General features: G+C 45.7%; 2 protein-coding genes across 2 annotated transcripts; both read left to right on the top strand.

The window, feature by feature from the left end:
* The first annotated feature begins 6,346 nt into the window (after nucleotides 1–6,346).
* LOC147999154 (uncharacterized) lies at nucleotides 6,347–8,196 on the top strand. The gene is made up of 4 exons (XM_087595407.1): nucleotides 6,347–6,513; nucleotides 7,543–7,702; nucleotides 7,788–8,019; nucleotides 8,167–8,196. Exons 1-4 carry the CDS (start codon nucleotides 6,387–6,389, stop codon nucleotides 8,194–8,196), a joined length of 549 nt encoding a protein of 182 aa, XP_087451533.1. The 5' UTR covers nucleotides 6,347–6,386.
* On the top strand, nucleotides 7,927–10,325 carry LOC147999155 (uncharacterized). Its single transcript, XM_087596515.1, has 4 exons — nucleotides 7,927–8,310; nucleotides 8,947–9,113; nucleotides 9,832–9,937; nucleotides 10,056–10,325. Exons 1-3 carry the CDS (start codon nucleotides 8,210–8,212, stop codon nucleotides 9,894–9,896), a joined length of 333 nt encoding a protein of 110 aa, XP_087452641.1. The 5' UTR covers nucleotides 7,927–8,209; the 3' UTR covers nucleotides 9,897–9,937; nucleotides 10,056–10,325.
* The last annotated feature ends 5,594 nt before the right edge of the window (nucleotides 10,326–15,919 follow it).

Consider the following 15,919-nt stretch of genomic DNA (forward strand, 5'->3'; position numbering starts at 1 on the left):
GAGGCTGTTACTGTGAGATTCCGGGCCCTGAGAAGGCCAATAATAAACCCTGTCCTTGGGAAAAGCCATGGAGACTGGGAACCCACGGGATCTCTGCAAACACCAGGGCTGGCAGAGAACTCTGATCCTCTACGGCAGCTGCTCTCAATCTGTGGGTTCTACATCAGAGCTCCTGCACACCAGACATTTACACTACAATTCCTCACAGTAACAAAGTTACACTCATGAAGTAGCTCTCCAATAAGTTTATGTTGGGATGACAACGACATGAGGAACTGAAATAAAGAGTCACAGTGTTAGGAAGGGTAAGAACCGCCATTCTATAGGAACCCAGGCATCTGCACTCGGTGTCTGGAAGTGTGGTAGGCTAGGCTTCACCCTCAGCGATGCCAGCATGTGGGCACCAAGCCCTGGTTCCACCCCAATGCTTCCTGGATATGTGCAGGCCTGGTTCCATCAAGAAGTAACAAAGGAACCCTTGGCAAAAAAACACTGGGTACCAAACAGGTCAGGAAAACACACCCCCTCTGCTGCAACTCCTCTCAGGACGGCTGGTCTTCCCAGGAGGCCCCGGCTATAACCAAACCTTGTCTCACAGTGCTTGCCCATTGGTGTCTTGGCCATACTCAGATTTGAGGACTTTGAACAGAATAGCTTCCAGCAGATTTGCATCAATGAATCCAACAAGTAGTTGCAGTCCTACTTCACCCAGCGCATCTTCAAGCTGAGGCAGGTGAGAGTGGACACCTATTCCCCAGCCCAGCCCAGCCATCACCATGTATGTGAGCTGTGTCCCTCAGTATCAGCAGGATGGGACCTGGGCACCATAGGTTCCCCAGGACCTAAAGCTATGTCCTTGAACTCAGTGCCATGCTCAGCCCTTCCAGCCTCTTTCAACCCTTCTGGAAGCTCAACTGCTCCTGCAGCAAGGCAGCAGTGTGCACATTCTGCCACGTCATTTGTGTGTGTCTACAGGAGGTCAGAGCCTGTCCCCTCTGGTCCTTTCTTTTGCTGTATTTGCCTTTCTGAGGAGGCAGGACCCACAGGTATGGGAGGCAGCCACAGGCATATTCTGCAGCCATGTCTGATTCCTCTGAGGCTCAGTCCCACTTACACACCTACCCTCCAACCTCCCAACCCCGTGTCACCCCTGGAGCTCTATAGACCTTCCTGCTTTCTGTTTTTATATAATTGGTGACACGGCAGCCCTCAGTGGTGTCATACAGTGTTAGTTTGTCTTTGCACTGCCTGGAGGTCTGACTTAGGAGAATGGCTACCATTCTTATTCCTGTTCAAGGGTCAGAATCTGAATCCTATGTAAGGCTGAATAATACTCCAGCACATGGCTGGACCATGTTGAATTTACACAGTCACCTATGGATTTTATATTTTGGCTTGTAAACACACATGTATAATACTCAAGTCACACCCAAGTGGAGAATTGCTGGAGGCCACCATTGCTTTCTAAACCGTCTGAGAGACCATCCTGTCCACAGTGTATAGGGCACCTTCTCCTCATTGCTCACACAGCATGAGGAGAATAGTGGGGGTTAACCTGGCTTCTCTGTCTCCTACTTTCTGCCACACTAGCCCTAGCATCTTTCTGTATTGCAGCGATAGTTAAGAACGCAGGAGGATTCCAGCTTCCTTGCTCAAATATAGCAAGTTCCTCCTTGCCTGCTTTGAGACTGAGTCTCATGCAGCCCAGGCTGGCTTTGATCTCACCATTAGTTAAGATGGCCATGAACTACTGGTTCTCATGCCTCAGACGTCTCTGAGTGCTGGGTGACAGGTATGCACCACTCTTAAGTCCTGCCACTGGGACAAGAATGAGCAGAGCCAGCTCTGAAGCACACACTTTGCTGGTGTCAGTGATGACTGACTTATGATCCTGTCTTCCTTGCCCATGGCCCTTCTCCTTGGTGCATGCCATCCTTCCTCCCTGTGACTCATGGGGACACCAAGCCTGAGGATGTCAGGAAGAAGTTTACTTACTTCACTGGGTTGGAGGCTGTTAGGTTCCTGCATCAGTAGGTGAGATTCAAGCTAGAAGGTTTGCGGCATGAGAAACTGGAACAGAACTGGAATGGCAGGAACAATTGTCGCCTGGCTCTGAGAAGACCAGGTGGGCAGAAACTCATCGTTGGGCAGGTAGTGAGCTCAAGACCAGGCTGGGCATTGCTCAGCGCATGTGAACAGGTGTGCTTACATGGACATGTGTTTCCCCCACATGGTCACCACTTATCCAGGCACGGTGAATACTCCAAGGAGCTTTTTATGTTTTAACATTGTGTGTGTTTGTGTGTCCATACATACATATACACACATACATTCGTACATATACAGGAATACACGTACATGAAAACACATGCATATACATGACTATACATTCATGCTCACATACACATATATACACACCTACATGCATACACACATACACACACATACACACACATACACACATACATGCATACACACATACACATATACATACACACATACACACACATACAATACATATACACACATACAAATACACCTATACACACATATAGACAGACATATACACACATATACATATACACGTATACACATACATGCATACACACATTCATATCCACACGTACATAAGACATATACATACATACTCACATACATGTAAGCACATGAGTGGAAGCCAGAGGACAGCTTGGCCCTTGGTTCTCTCCTTTTTACCACGTGGGTCCTGGGGATTGAGTCAAGCTCATCACACTTGACAGCAAGCCCCTTTAACTGTAGAGCTCTCTTGTTGGCTGCCAGTCACCTCTTTCCACAAATTCTATCCATGGTGGAATGTTTACAGTTGTTATTCTCATGATTCCTTCAGCAATAGCGCAGACATCATTTACACTGCATTAGGAGTTATAATTCATGTAGATGTCAGGAGAGCTGGAGGCGTGGATCAAGAAGAGAGCCCACTTTCAATGTCATTATGTGGTATTGCCTTAGGCCCTTTTATACACTCCCCTGGCTTTGTCTGAGTATATGTTTGAGGGCTCTCTATGACTGTGCAAAGAAGTAAGAGCTAGGGCTGGGCCACAAAATAGGAAAGTACTTGTTCATCCAAAAACAAAAACAAAAAACAAACAAACAAACAAAAATAGCTCTAGGGTGAAATATTGGTGCTAGTGCTGAACTACACAGCCAGAAGGTATTTTTCTAAGTAAATAACACAATATTGGGGATGACAATATGATCAAATATCCTACAACATAAGTTTGCAATGTTACCTACATTTTATAAATCAAGTCTGACCACCGTTTTGGTTGTTTCCAATCATGTCTGAGTGCATCATCACGGGAATCCCAAGGAAAATCAGAAATGGGTTCTTGAAGCTGTTGCATAGGGCCAGTATAGACCTAAATACCACAGAGGAAACCTTGATTCTTATCACAAGGGATCATTCACCATCCCTCTTGTCACATAACTTATGACAAGACGTCACCTTTCCTAAACTTAGCCTTTTTCCCAAGTGCTACAGAAGGGAAGATCTGGTGTCAAGGGGTCTAGATTCAAACTACAGGAACACTGAATTCATTTAAATAGGTGTAGTTTATTAACGCACACACCAATACAGTTCAACCAGAGCAACAGCTCACAACTGTGTACTGGACATTGCTAGGCCCAGCTCATTGCAAAATCCACATGGGCTCATGCACAAGTGTTGGAAATGTTTCGGTCTATGGGCCCTGACTCAGGCCATTTTACACATAATTGTTCCTATTTTCCTTGAATCTATTGGGTCCTATGTGAAGAATACACTTGGGGAACTTGTTAAGATTAACAAACCTCATAACATACAGAACATAACAGGGTATGTGACCAGCACCACACAGTTCAACGTCAGAGTTTTTTGTTCTTTGTTAGTGTTTTTCTTGGCATCCATGATGTGGAGGCGTATTACAGAACAATAGGAAAGAGCTGGCTGCTGTGTAACAAATTCGCTGCTATTAAGGTAGGTACAGGGGCAAGACCTCAGCAGTAGCCCTTAAGATGGGAAGGAGATGATGTGTTTGATAACTGAAAGGAGCTGCCTCAGCTGTGTTTCTCTGCCTGCTCAGTGCCCATTCAACATCACTCTGTCCCTTCAGAGGAACTCAAGGTCTGTCCCCTGCTGCCTGTGAGCCAGGAAGAGGCACAGAAAGGCAAGGTCACAGCACTGGTTTCCAATCCCTCAGTAATGCTGGATTTCCAATAATGTACTTGTATACACAAATACACTGTGGTAAGTTGCAATAGATACTAATCATTTCTCACATAGGGCAGCAGTTGATTGACTACAACTAATTCTATTAAAAAAAAAGAAACCTGGCTCTTGTAGAAATATACAAAGAAATATATAGGATGGTGGAGGATGAATTCTGCCATGGACTGAACTCAGAAAAGAGGGGTTGGGAGAAAATGCATGGTTAAATAGCCCACCAGGTTCACATTGTGTCAACTTGATTTAATCTAAGGACAAAGAAGTGGTGTATCTCTGATGGCTTTCTTCTAGTCCCTTTAAAGCATCACTGGGGTTTGAACTCAGAACTTCACACTTCTTGATGGGGCAACTACACTCAAGGAAGCTTAAGACTGTCATAGGCACAGTATTATGCTATATATACAGAGTAGATAATACTAATATGTTCAGATGGTGATGTCCATTTGTATGCACTCTTAATGTGCACCTAAAAAAAGAGAGATCAAGGTCCTTAAAATAGAAAGATCAGTTCCAGTTGTTTTCTACCATTCCAAACAGAACGACTGGTAGGGAGAGAATGGTAAATAATCGAGAATTCGTAGATGATGCTTTGAATGAAGTGTGGATTTCTGTGCTGGTTTAAAACAGGGTCTCAATTATCACATGTTGCCCTCTACCTGGCTGGCCAGGATCACTTTGAGCTCAGATAAACCTCCTTTCACTTTGCAATAAATAGGCTTAAAAGAGTGGCCTCCAAGGACTGTGCAGACAGCATTAGCCTTTCACAGTTGAGGTGTGTAACCCACAACTATAGTTTTACCCATGTTTTTCCATGTCTACCAGCTATTTCAGATTGTTGCTGTTATATGCCTGACAATCAAGGATGCAGAAAAATAACCTGATGCAGAGTAAGGACATGGTGATCACATGGTGCCTCTTCCGTACGTTCTGGATGAGGTTTGTTAAAATTCCAATATTGCAAAAAGCTTTATATAGGGCCCATCACATTAAGGGTCACTATGCACTGTTCTATCTAAAATGGCCTAATCAGAACTGACTCCCATATAACACTTCCTGCAATCCTCATATGAGAAGCTTGAGCTTTTATTTTTGACTTTTTCTTTTCTCGTTCTTTCTTATTTTTTGCTATATAAGTTGAGACAAAGATAGTTAAGGCCATGAATTTGCCCCCAAAATTTGAACTACAGATGTGATCAATCAGTGTTAGTGGGTGCATTCTATAAAGTATTTATTTTTTACTATGATAGATGCTTTTGTGTTTGGTGGGGTGGCCATTTCCCAGTGTACAGGTGCTGGGACCTTGCTCTATACACTTAATGATGTTTATAGCCTCATTTTAGACGTTTCTGTGCCACACTCTATATCTCTTGTGTATTTTATTTCTCTGATAAAAGCTCATGGTATATATTACTCAGGCCTGTGAGCAGTGCTCCTTTGGCGACATTGGTGCAAAGAGCAGCACCCCACAAGCAGCATGAGGTTCCCTTCACTGGTGTCTCCAATATTGCATTTTCCTCTGCCAACTGGTCTCCACACTTTTCCTAGCACCATAAAGACTTCAACTCTTTCTCCTAAGGAATTTTCTGGCAATTGTCGACTGCTAAGCACACGACTTCATGAGTGTTCCCCTAATACACACGCATGTTGTAACCTACCATGCAGACTATTTCTTGATGTGATCTAAAGCACCTGTACATAATGAGACAGGAGAACTTTTGACTGCATATTCAAGCTGGTGTGAAATCTCAGGAAGTTTTAATGGCTAACATTGGTGAATGAGGACAATTTGAGTTAGTGAGACATTTTTTGGGCAAGATTTGAAAGGAAACATTCATTTAGATGCATAGAAATTACTAAGGTTTTTAATAATCAAGCCTTGAGGAAAATATGGCTTTGGAAGCAGGAGATGCTCAGTGGCTCTGCCCCAGGAAAGTCTCCTGGAAAGGGCACCTCTGCTTATGCTCAGTACAGGGAGAACATTAGCAGGAGGCAAAGTCTGCTCCCCATGACATCAGCTGTCCCTTCTTGGACATTCTATTGTCTCCTAGAGAGTTCTGGCATCCTCTGTGATGTCACCAGTGTTGTAGTGACAACCAGTGCCCTAGTTTCTCTCAGTCTGAGTCTGGCGGTTACAAGCTAAGACATGTTTTCCCCTCTTCGCAAGCGTTTTGGGAGGGGGAACGTCGATTGTGGAGAGACTAGAGTGAAGGAGTCTGGCCTTTCGTCTCAAAGTAATGATGGAGAAAGACAGCACTTCTGGGGAATGTGGAGTAAGTTCTGGGCAGTGTATTTTGAGCTTCCTGCCAGGGTGGCTGCAGGCTTAAGCTGACCTTTCTAGCAATGGGCCACAACAACTGGAGCATCTGAAAAGGAATTGAATTTCCATGAATATCACAATTCCTGAAAGTCAAGGATTTCAGAACTTTAGTTTCCCCATCCCCACTGGGAGGATATGGTAAGGCCAATGCTATTATACTGTGAACTTCTGGTCTTTACTTTTCAGTTCATTTGTTATGTTACATTGATATAATAACACCATCAGTAGTCATGGAGGGTCCACCTTTTCTGACTTTAGACAGGGCTGCAATGTATTTCACTATCATTGCTTCTTTAAATACAGTGGGTATCTGACAGTAGTAACAGGGAGAGATTGTGCTCCAGGCAATAACCTTATGTTCTTAGACCTTCTCTGATTTCTTCTAACTGGCAGGGTCATCGTTTGCTTTATACATTAGAGATGTGTGTTACAAACATGTTTCTAAAATACCAAAACTATTTGGAACGTGTAGACCAAGATTCAGCCTGTAACCTATTCGCACTTCTGGGGCATTTGGTATTTCACATAGGGACACTGATAAGTCTGTTGAATATATCCTCCCCGGAAATGTGTTTTAAATCCAAAGTTGTTGGCTTAGAGTATCAGGGTAGGGCATCTGAGTGTCTCCAATCACTCAAGTTTTGTGGATGGTGAATTTATCATCTGAGTTCTGAAGCCACAGGAGTGAGGGTCCTGAAACCAAGCTCTACCCTGTTCAGCTGATAATAATCCTGGAGAAGCCATCTCCGTGGTACATGTAAGCACGTGATGTCCGGCATAGGGAACACCTGGCTGCTTACGTCTCTTGGTCTCTATAGAGTAGTGGGAGAACTGAGATCCCCTGAGGAGGTCTCTTAAGCATAGACCAATCGCCTAGCAGTGACACTGGGTTCCAGGCTTGTTCTGTTTAGGCCTCACTGTGGTCTATGTACACTCTATGCATTCTCCCCATGCAGGTTCACTTGTGTTCTTCTACCTACAGATGCTGGGAGAGAAACATCTTCCCCTGAAACTGCTCTAAGCGAGAAGCAGGCCAAGAAGGAAAAGGAGAGGCTGATTAAAGAGCTGCAGCTCATTACCGAGGAGAGAAATGACCTGAGAGATCGCCTGAGGTTCCTGACAGAGAGATCCATGAAGAACAGGTATGAATCGCTCCAAATGCTCTTGTTTCATTCCTGGGTCTGCAAGGTCACCTTCATCTTATTCTATTAAGGTTTTGGGTTCTAGAAAGCTGTGCCTCCCTAACCACCCTGTGCTAAACCTCACCTCCCATATAGAGGAGATTCAGAACCTGACCCTGAGGATTGAGATGGAAATTGGACTCATCTGCTTCCATTTATTTAAAAGCAGAACTTGTGGTCTGAATGAAGAATTCAGGGATAAAGTCAGGGAGAGTGAGTTCCAAGTGTGCATTTGCAAAGCCCTTGACAGCTGGTGGCTTTGCAAGATTGTAATTACAGTGAGTTTATGGTGAGTCTCTGTACTTGCTAGGCAGGGGACTGAGTGCTGGAAGATCCAGGCAGCAGCCTGGGGTAATGTAGGACCCACCCTGAGTTCATATATTCCTAAATGCCGATGTTCATTGTATTCTATCATTTGGGGCCAGGCCACACTTCAGGCCAAATCTATATTATGAAGACCTGGAGAGAATGGAGGAGGCGGTCATGTCAATTCTGCACAACTTAGAGATGGAGAACACTGAGGTCCATGAGAACAACCATAAGCTGAAGAAGGAGATTACCTTCTCTAGGTAAGTCCTGGTCAGAAAGACTATCACTTGTGGAATGGCCATTTCTGACTTTCTTTGTTCTGGATTGGACGGTCTTCAGCTCTGGTTCTATCTCTTGTGCTATTTACCCATCAGTGTTCCAGGGTCATTAGGACTCAGTTTTCAGTTCCATAAAAGACTGTTCCTCATCCCAGGGTTGTCTAGGCATCTTCAGAAGGCTCTAGAGAGAACAGCAGTGATTGAAGTCAGCAGAAGGTTATTAGGCTGCCCTGGACCTATGGTGTCACACCAGGTTTTACAAAACTCAGTGCGTGGTTAGCCACATTGTTAGCATGACCTTCTCTTGGTTCTACTGACCTCTTTTGAGGGTGTTGGCCCAGTACTAATTGATGTTGGCCCCATACATTGGGCTTTCATGGATAGTTGTAGATCCATGTTCTTTCTCAGAGATGTGGACTCTAATTGGTGTCAGGCCAAGCAAACAATTTATTCTTCCCCGAATTAACTCTTTATGGTTTGTGCAGCAGCCTTATATGTATCAAGATGCATTTTATTAAGTCTTCATGGGTATGAGGGACCTGGTAGAGTTAGTGGGACTTGGGAGTACGAATGGGAGAAAGGGCCAGCATGATCTTACTATGCAGACTGTATTTCCAGAAACCTGCTCAGCCAGCTCCTGATGGAGAACACATGTAGGAAGAAGTTGGTCCCACTGAAGCAGGAGAGCAAGGAGGTACATCTTGATTGTGCACTGAACCAGAAATATTTGGTTGACTTCAACAAGAAAGATAAAGACCAGCAACGGCCAGAACCAGCATTATCAGGTAGGGACGAGCAGATATGTTAGCTTAACAATATCTGATAAAATTTGCCAATTTGATACATCTTTGCTTCTCTTACCACCTTTCTAATTCACACTCACAACCAGCCAACCACCTCATGTAATGGAATTGTTCATTGCTCTGCCTATGCACAAGTATTCTGGGAAGTTAACCACTTTTCAGAAACTGAATTATTGCGCAAGCATATTTTGCTGCTCTTTTTGAAGCTGCAGTCTAGAAATGGTGACAGATGAATAACATGTCTTATTATTGCACATGCACATGATAGATTGGATGCTCTGTAGAGTTTTGAACAATCTCTTGGTTCTTTGACAAATGACACTCTGTGGTCATGTGACCTCTTCTGTAGAAAGCACCTTTGGAATAAGAACCAAGTGCAAATGTCAATTTAGTACTTGTCATTGGCTTTAACCTTGGTGACATATGGACATCTCCTTTCTTCCTGCAACCCAATGAGGTTCCTTCCATTGCCCTGTTCTTGGTTTGCACTGGTATAAGTCTGGGTCCCATATTGGCAGCCCACATTACTGTGAGGCTCTGTGGGGATTTTGCCCTGCCCACAGAGTTAGCAACAATGATATCAGTTAAAAGGTCCATGTCGACTGTCCAATAGACCTGAGGTGGTAGAAGGCAGCATTCTGAGAGCTGGCTTGCATTTCCCCACCAAATCAGTGTCTTAAAAACTGCCTTCCTCTCCCAGGTCTCAGAAAGTGCAAGAGAGCTGGAATTGGACACACACCAGTAAGAGAGCTTCCTGAAGAATAAGTTGCTTTCTCAGGTGTTCCTGATGACCAACATCCTGAATGGTAACAACATTTTTTGGATGAGTATTCTTCCTCAGAGTTAATTTGTCATTTCTTAGAGACCCTAAATTTATATACCACTAAGCCAGCCTGACTGATTGAGGTCTTACTTTCTTCTCAGAAAACAGCACTTGAGAGACAACTTGGGGGACCGCCTTTCATTATGTGTGCTAGAGGAGAAACAGCAATACGTCTGTGCTTCTAAATGTTCGATAAGAATATGCTTTTAGAAATATTTTTGTTATGATTTTAATTGAAGTTTTCTTTTTGTTGTTTCATATTTATATGTTCTTGTTACTATTTTACTTTCAAATATTTTTAAATATTTTTATTCATTTTAATCCTGTTTTGTTGTAATAATGTATTTGTTATGAATAAAAATTGAATTCTATCTCTTGACTCTTAAGACCATCATTCTTACGCAAGGGTTCTGTCCCCTCCTGTGGACTTAGAACTGACAGCTAGAGAAGGATCTCTGCATGTTCCATGGATACTGGGCTAGTAAATGAATTCAAAGTCACCAAGGGGTACCCAGAGTGATAGTGTCTTTTGTGTGGAGAATGTGGCTGTGTCTCCGACACACACTTTATGATGTAATCACTGACATGCTTTACCGAATTGTTAGGGTCCATGTGGTTCTTCTGAGAGAGCAGCAGATGCTCTACCCTGTGAGTCATCACCACAGCTCCTGCAGGTGGCTTCTGTTATTCCACATGAGGTGCTGTATTAGGTGGACAGGATCACCTCCAATTAAATAGAGAGATCTCAGGAGATGTGTGTTCACAGGGAACTTACTGAGCCGTGCGTGCTCAACGTGTTAGGTTGCCAGGCATCCCTACAGGGCTCTGGTGTCCCCACTGCTCATTGTGGGTCAGGATCATCCTTCAGCATCACTCAGTGTCCATATTAGAGCAGATCTTTCACCTAATATCAATGATGACCCTATGTATTATACACATCTGATAAAATACAGAATAGAAACTAGCTTCTTGTAGGCCAGATTGGCATAATCAGTTTTTTGATTGTTAGCAAGAAAATTATTTTAATCTAAGCAGTTTAGGGAGGAACCTCCAGAGCATCCATAGTGAATGTAGCCTGCAGCTGTGAACAGAGGTTTCTGTTGGAGAGCAGGACTGTGCAAGCCCAGAACCTAGGTGGGACAGTTCAAGCTACCCTTTTTCCATGGCCAATCTGGGATTGTATTGAGAATGTATTTTTTCCAGGTGACTGATTTCCAATTTGTGGAATTGAACTAACTTACTGAGAGTGGAGGTGACTCAGAGAGTTAAAGTACAGAAGGACCAATCCAGTATGTCCACAAAAGTTTGCTGTCACCCCAGGGCTTTTAAAAGCTCAGCAGCTAGAGAAGCAATGTAGTATTTGGTTACTGTCATGCTTAGGTCTAGTCATTCATTATAAGCTGACCATGACACAAAAAGAGTCATCTGTGTCAAAATAGAAGCTAGTTGTAACTAGATTCACCCCACACTATCACAACACCACCGTATTTGAGGTTCTCAGTTACTATCTAAGAACCTGGAAGAGGCCTGGGTCTTGCTACACAAACTCATGATTTATGTCTTCAGGACACTGTGTGCTTTGTTCTGTTGATGCTACCATTGGCATACAATACCTTGGATACTTTGTGCTGACATCTGTGACATGAGACAATAGTTCATGTCATCCTATCCTGAATAAAATGTCCTTAGAGTACAGTGTAGTGGGAGGGGCCTTCTTTTCCTATGAGATAGCAAAACATTTCCAGTCTTCAGTCAAGTCTGACAGCCATTGTCCAGTGCCTGTCTTGAGATGTCCACATTTTCAGCTGAGAGTCTTCATCGAGGCTGCTCTGTAATTTTGTAGAAGATTAATAGGTTCAAGCCCTAGGATTTAATTCAGTGTGACTGCACTTGCCGAACATGCTCAAAGCCCTGTGTTTCACCCTAGCCCTCTGTGCTTTAGAGAAAGAAAATAAAGAACCACATTGCACTTGAAGTTTCTCCTCCAACAGAAGGAGAGCCTGCATAGGGCCTTTAAGTAACTCTAAGCCCCAGCTTCCCCACAGCTCCCTCCATCAATTCCATTATTGGTGTGTTTTCACTACTACTCACTTTCTTCTGTGTGCAAAGAATGTGCACCATGTCAGTAAAGTGTGTGTGTGTGTGTGTGTGTGTGTGTGTGTGTAGTCCCTAGTGAAATGTGTCGAGGTGCATGCAGACTCATGCTACTACTGTCCCATGGTACCTTGCAGGGAACCCTGAAATGGTGTGCTACTTTAATACAGTCTAACCCGGGTGTGCATGGTTTCTGTAAGGTCACCACTACAGAGAGCAGGAAAAGCTTCAGTAGTCACATGGATGTGATCAATCAGTGTTAGTCATGCCCTTCCAGCATGGTAGACTGCAGGTTGTCTGTCCCCATCACTTTGCTCTCTTGTGCCCAAACAATGCTAAGGTCAGGGCCGTTGAGCCGTGAGGCAGAGGCTCACCACCCTCAGTGCTGCCTACGACCCCTAAGACTGTCTCTTTCGGGTGTGTGCGTGATGGACACTCATGGATGCTGAGATCTCCGCAGCTGAGGTGAAACAGTACCAGAGCCATTGCAATGTGGGCACACATTTGGTTGTGGAGCTGGGCCACTCTTTGACTTTTGGTGAGTGGAGAGACAACTGTTGGCTGAGCCTTTGGTGAACCGGATGGCCCCTGGCCACGTCAGCAGTCAGCAGTATCAAAGCTGAGCAACCAGTGTTTTATGTTCCATTTTGTCATCGCTGGTCAGTGTTCTGATGCCACAGCACATGGCTGGCCTCAGTCTCCCCATGTGGCCACAATCCCAAATTGATATGGCCTCCACTTCCCAAGTGCCACTGGGATTTCTGTAGAACCCCTAAGGCAGCAGCAAGCAGGAGCTCCTGGCTATTCCCTCCTTGCTCTCTGGATCTGCAAGTCGTTCTGTGTACATATGGCTATGTCCTCATAAACCCTTGATGCCATGATACCTTAATAAACACTTGAATCATGCATGCCCTCATGGCCAGTTTTCAACTGCTACCTGACACCATCTATAATCGCCTGGGAAATGAGGGACAGTCTGGATCAGACTGGCCTTTGAGCATGACTATGCGTGACTGTCTTCGTTGCTGTGGGAGATGCCAGGCAACCTCTTTTCTGATCCTAGAGTCCCTATACCCAGCCACTTGTCCCCTCTACAGCCAGACCCTACTTCTGCTCCTAGGCACTGTCTTGGACTTCCTTCCCTCAGGTGGCTTCTCTCCTTTGGTTGCTACAGAAAACTGTTATGAGGACAGGAACAGGGAGTTAAGAGTTCAAAGCCATCTTCCCATTGATGTTCTTTCTCAGAGGTCAGTGGGACACTTAAAGAGTTTTGTGTATACATTTTATTAAGCAAGGGACAATCATGCATCAGACACAGGAAACTAACAGCACATCTACCGGACCTCCTTCAACACCCGGGCATCTCTTCTGGCCTGTGCTTCTGTGTGCTGAAACCTGGGGACCAACTTCCTGTGGTGTTTCCCAGGATGACTGTGCACATTACTACACTGGTGTAAATCCTCAAAACTCACAAACAGCAACGGGACCGCCCACCACAGGAACGGTTCTCCATCAACAGATACCACAGACCAGCAAGCAGAAGCATGGGCGGGTGGTGCTGTAGCTCACACACTTCTCTTTCCTCACTAGGGCAGGTGACCCGCTGAAGAAAACAAGGAGGCAGCAGGATGGAAGAGGAAAACTACAACCCAGTCCTTGCATTAAACACCCAAGCACATTTAGACTAGAGGAGAGAAGTTTGCCAAGAATGAGGGCCACTTTGGGCATCCATCATCAATAGCCCTGGCTGTCTAGGCCAGCATCAGATCCAGCAGTCTCCAGGCAGGTGTCAGCCAGGCCCTCAAGGGCACTAAGAGCATTAACCATGAAAAATAGAACAAGATCTCTGCCTCTTGCCTGCCTGACAGCCAAGCATGTGTACGCCCTGGCTATGCTCATGCTGGGACCCCTGCTAGATATTAAGATATAGAGACCTGATAGTTGATTAGGACCCTGTTTGAAAATGAAGATACCAGATATTTCCCTCTGGCATCCATATGTGCATGCATGGTTGTACAAGCTGGTAGAATCTCTCTCTCTCTCTCTCTCTCTCTCTCTCTCTCTCTCTCTCTCTCTCACACACACACACACACACACACACATACACACACGCACACATTCAAAGTTTTGAAGCACAGCAGAAGAATCTCTGGGACTCTAAGCCTGACCAGCCTCATCTGTGAGCCACAGCTTCTGTGTGAGAGCTCCTTTGTGTAAGAGGGGTAGGGTGACTGAGGAAGGTTGCTGGTGTCCATCCCTGGCCTGCATGTGCATGCATACAGAGACATGGACACATGCACATGCTGAGTACCCCTCATCCAATCCTGAAATCTGAAAACACTGAATTTCAAATCCAGGCATTCTCCTAATCTACACCTTCCCTCAGGAATTGGAGATGAGGCCTTGCAAGAATCCTCAACCAGTGAGACTGGCCCAGACCTTCTGAGATCCATTCTGCCCCAGGAGAACACAGCAGGTGGTATCAGGACAACACAGACACTCAAGACTCCAGCCTGACACAGGGACCGCCTGCTGGGTTAGGAGAAGACTCAGCATCAGGTTCCTGAAGGAAAACATCACCTCTGAACACATGAGGTCGCTGTGGCTATGCCTTCAAGGCATCTTCAGCAGCAGCTTAAATGGACTAGGGATGACTATGGGAATCTGCCTGCAGGGTGATGTGGGAATCCTTTTGCTAAGGCTTGATCGCTAGATGTTGCCACAGAAACCCTTGAACTCTTCTTGGAGTACAGTCCAGGCAGAGGCTGAACACAAAACATTCTGATTATGAACAGAGCTTAACAGATAATCCGGAACCTGAAGGCCACAGGCCCAAAGGTCTGCACTGCAGGGGTGAGGAATCACTGCAGGGATGACCACACAGTGCAGGGGTGAGGTGTCACTTCAGGGATGACCACACACTGCAGGGGTGAGGTGTCACTTCAGGGATGACCATACACTGCAGGGGTGAGATGTCACTGCAGGGATGACCACACACTGCAGGGGTGAGGTGTCACTTCAGGGATGACCACACACTGCAGGGGTGAGGTGTCACTGCAGGGATGACCACACACTGCAGGGGTGAGGTGTCACTGCGGGGATGACCACACAGTGCAGGGGTGAGGTGTCACTGCGGGGATGACCACACACTGCAGGGGTGAGGTGTCACTGCAGGGATGACCACACACTGCAGGGGTGAGGTGTCACTTCAGGGATGACCACACACTGCAGGGGTGAGGCATCACTGCAGGGATGACCACACAGTGCAGGGGTGAGGCGTCACTTCAGGGATGACCACACACTGCAGGGGTGAGGAGTCACTGCAGGGATGACCACACACTGCAGGGGTGAGGAGTCACTGCAGGGATGACCACACACTGCAGGGGTGAGGAGTCACTGCAGGGATGACCACACACTGCAGGTGTGAGGTGTCACTTCAGGGATGACCACACACTGCAGGGGTGAGATGTCACTGCAGGGATGACCACACACTGCAGGGGTGAGGTGTCACTGCAGGGATGACCACACACTGCAGGGGTGAGGTGTCACTGCAGGGATGACCACACACTGCAGGGGTGAGGTGTCACTTCAGGGATGACCACACACTGCAGGGGTGAGGTGTCACTGCGGGGATGACCACAATGCAGGGGTGAGGTGTCCCTGCAGGGATGACCAGGAAGCTGACTGAGCTCCTCAGGGCTCTCCCTGTCCTGAAAGTGCTTCCTTCTAGGTGAGCACTGCAGCTTTCAGGGAGCTGGAGGCCTGTGTGGGCAGCAGTAGAAACTGCTAGCCTTGTTATTCACAGCTGAAACTATCACACAGGGCATTCCAGAAGTGAACACCACCAAAGTGGGGCCTTTCACAGCATTCT

The sequence above is a fragment of the Rattus norvegicus genome, chromosome 19 (assembly GCF_021556685.1).
Source record: "Rattus norvegicus strain SHRSP/BbbUtx chromosome 19, alternate assembly SHRSP_T2T, whole genome shotgun sequence".
Taxonomy (NCBI): domain Eukaryota; kingdom Metazoa; phylum Chordata; class Mammalia; order Rodentia; family Muridae; genus Rattus; species Rattus norvegicus.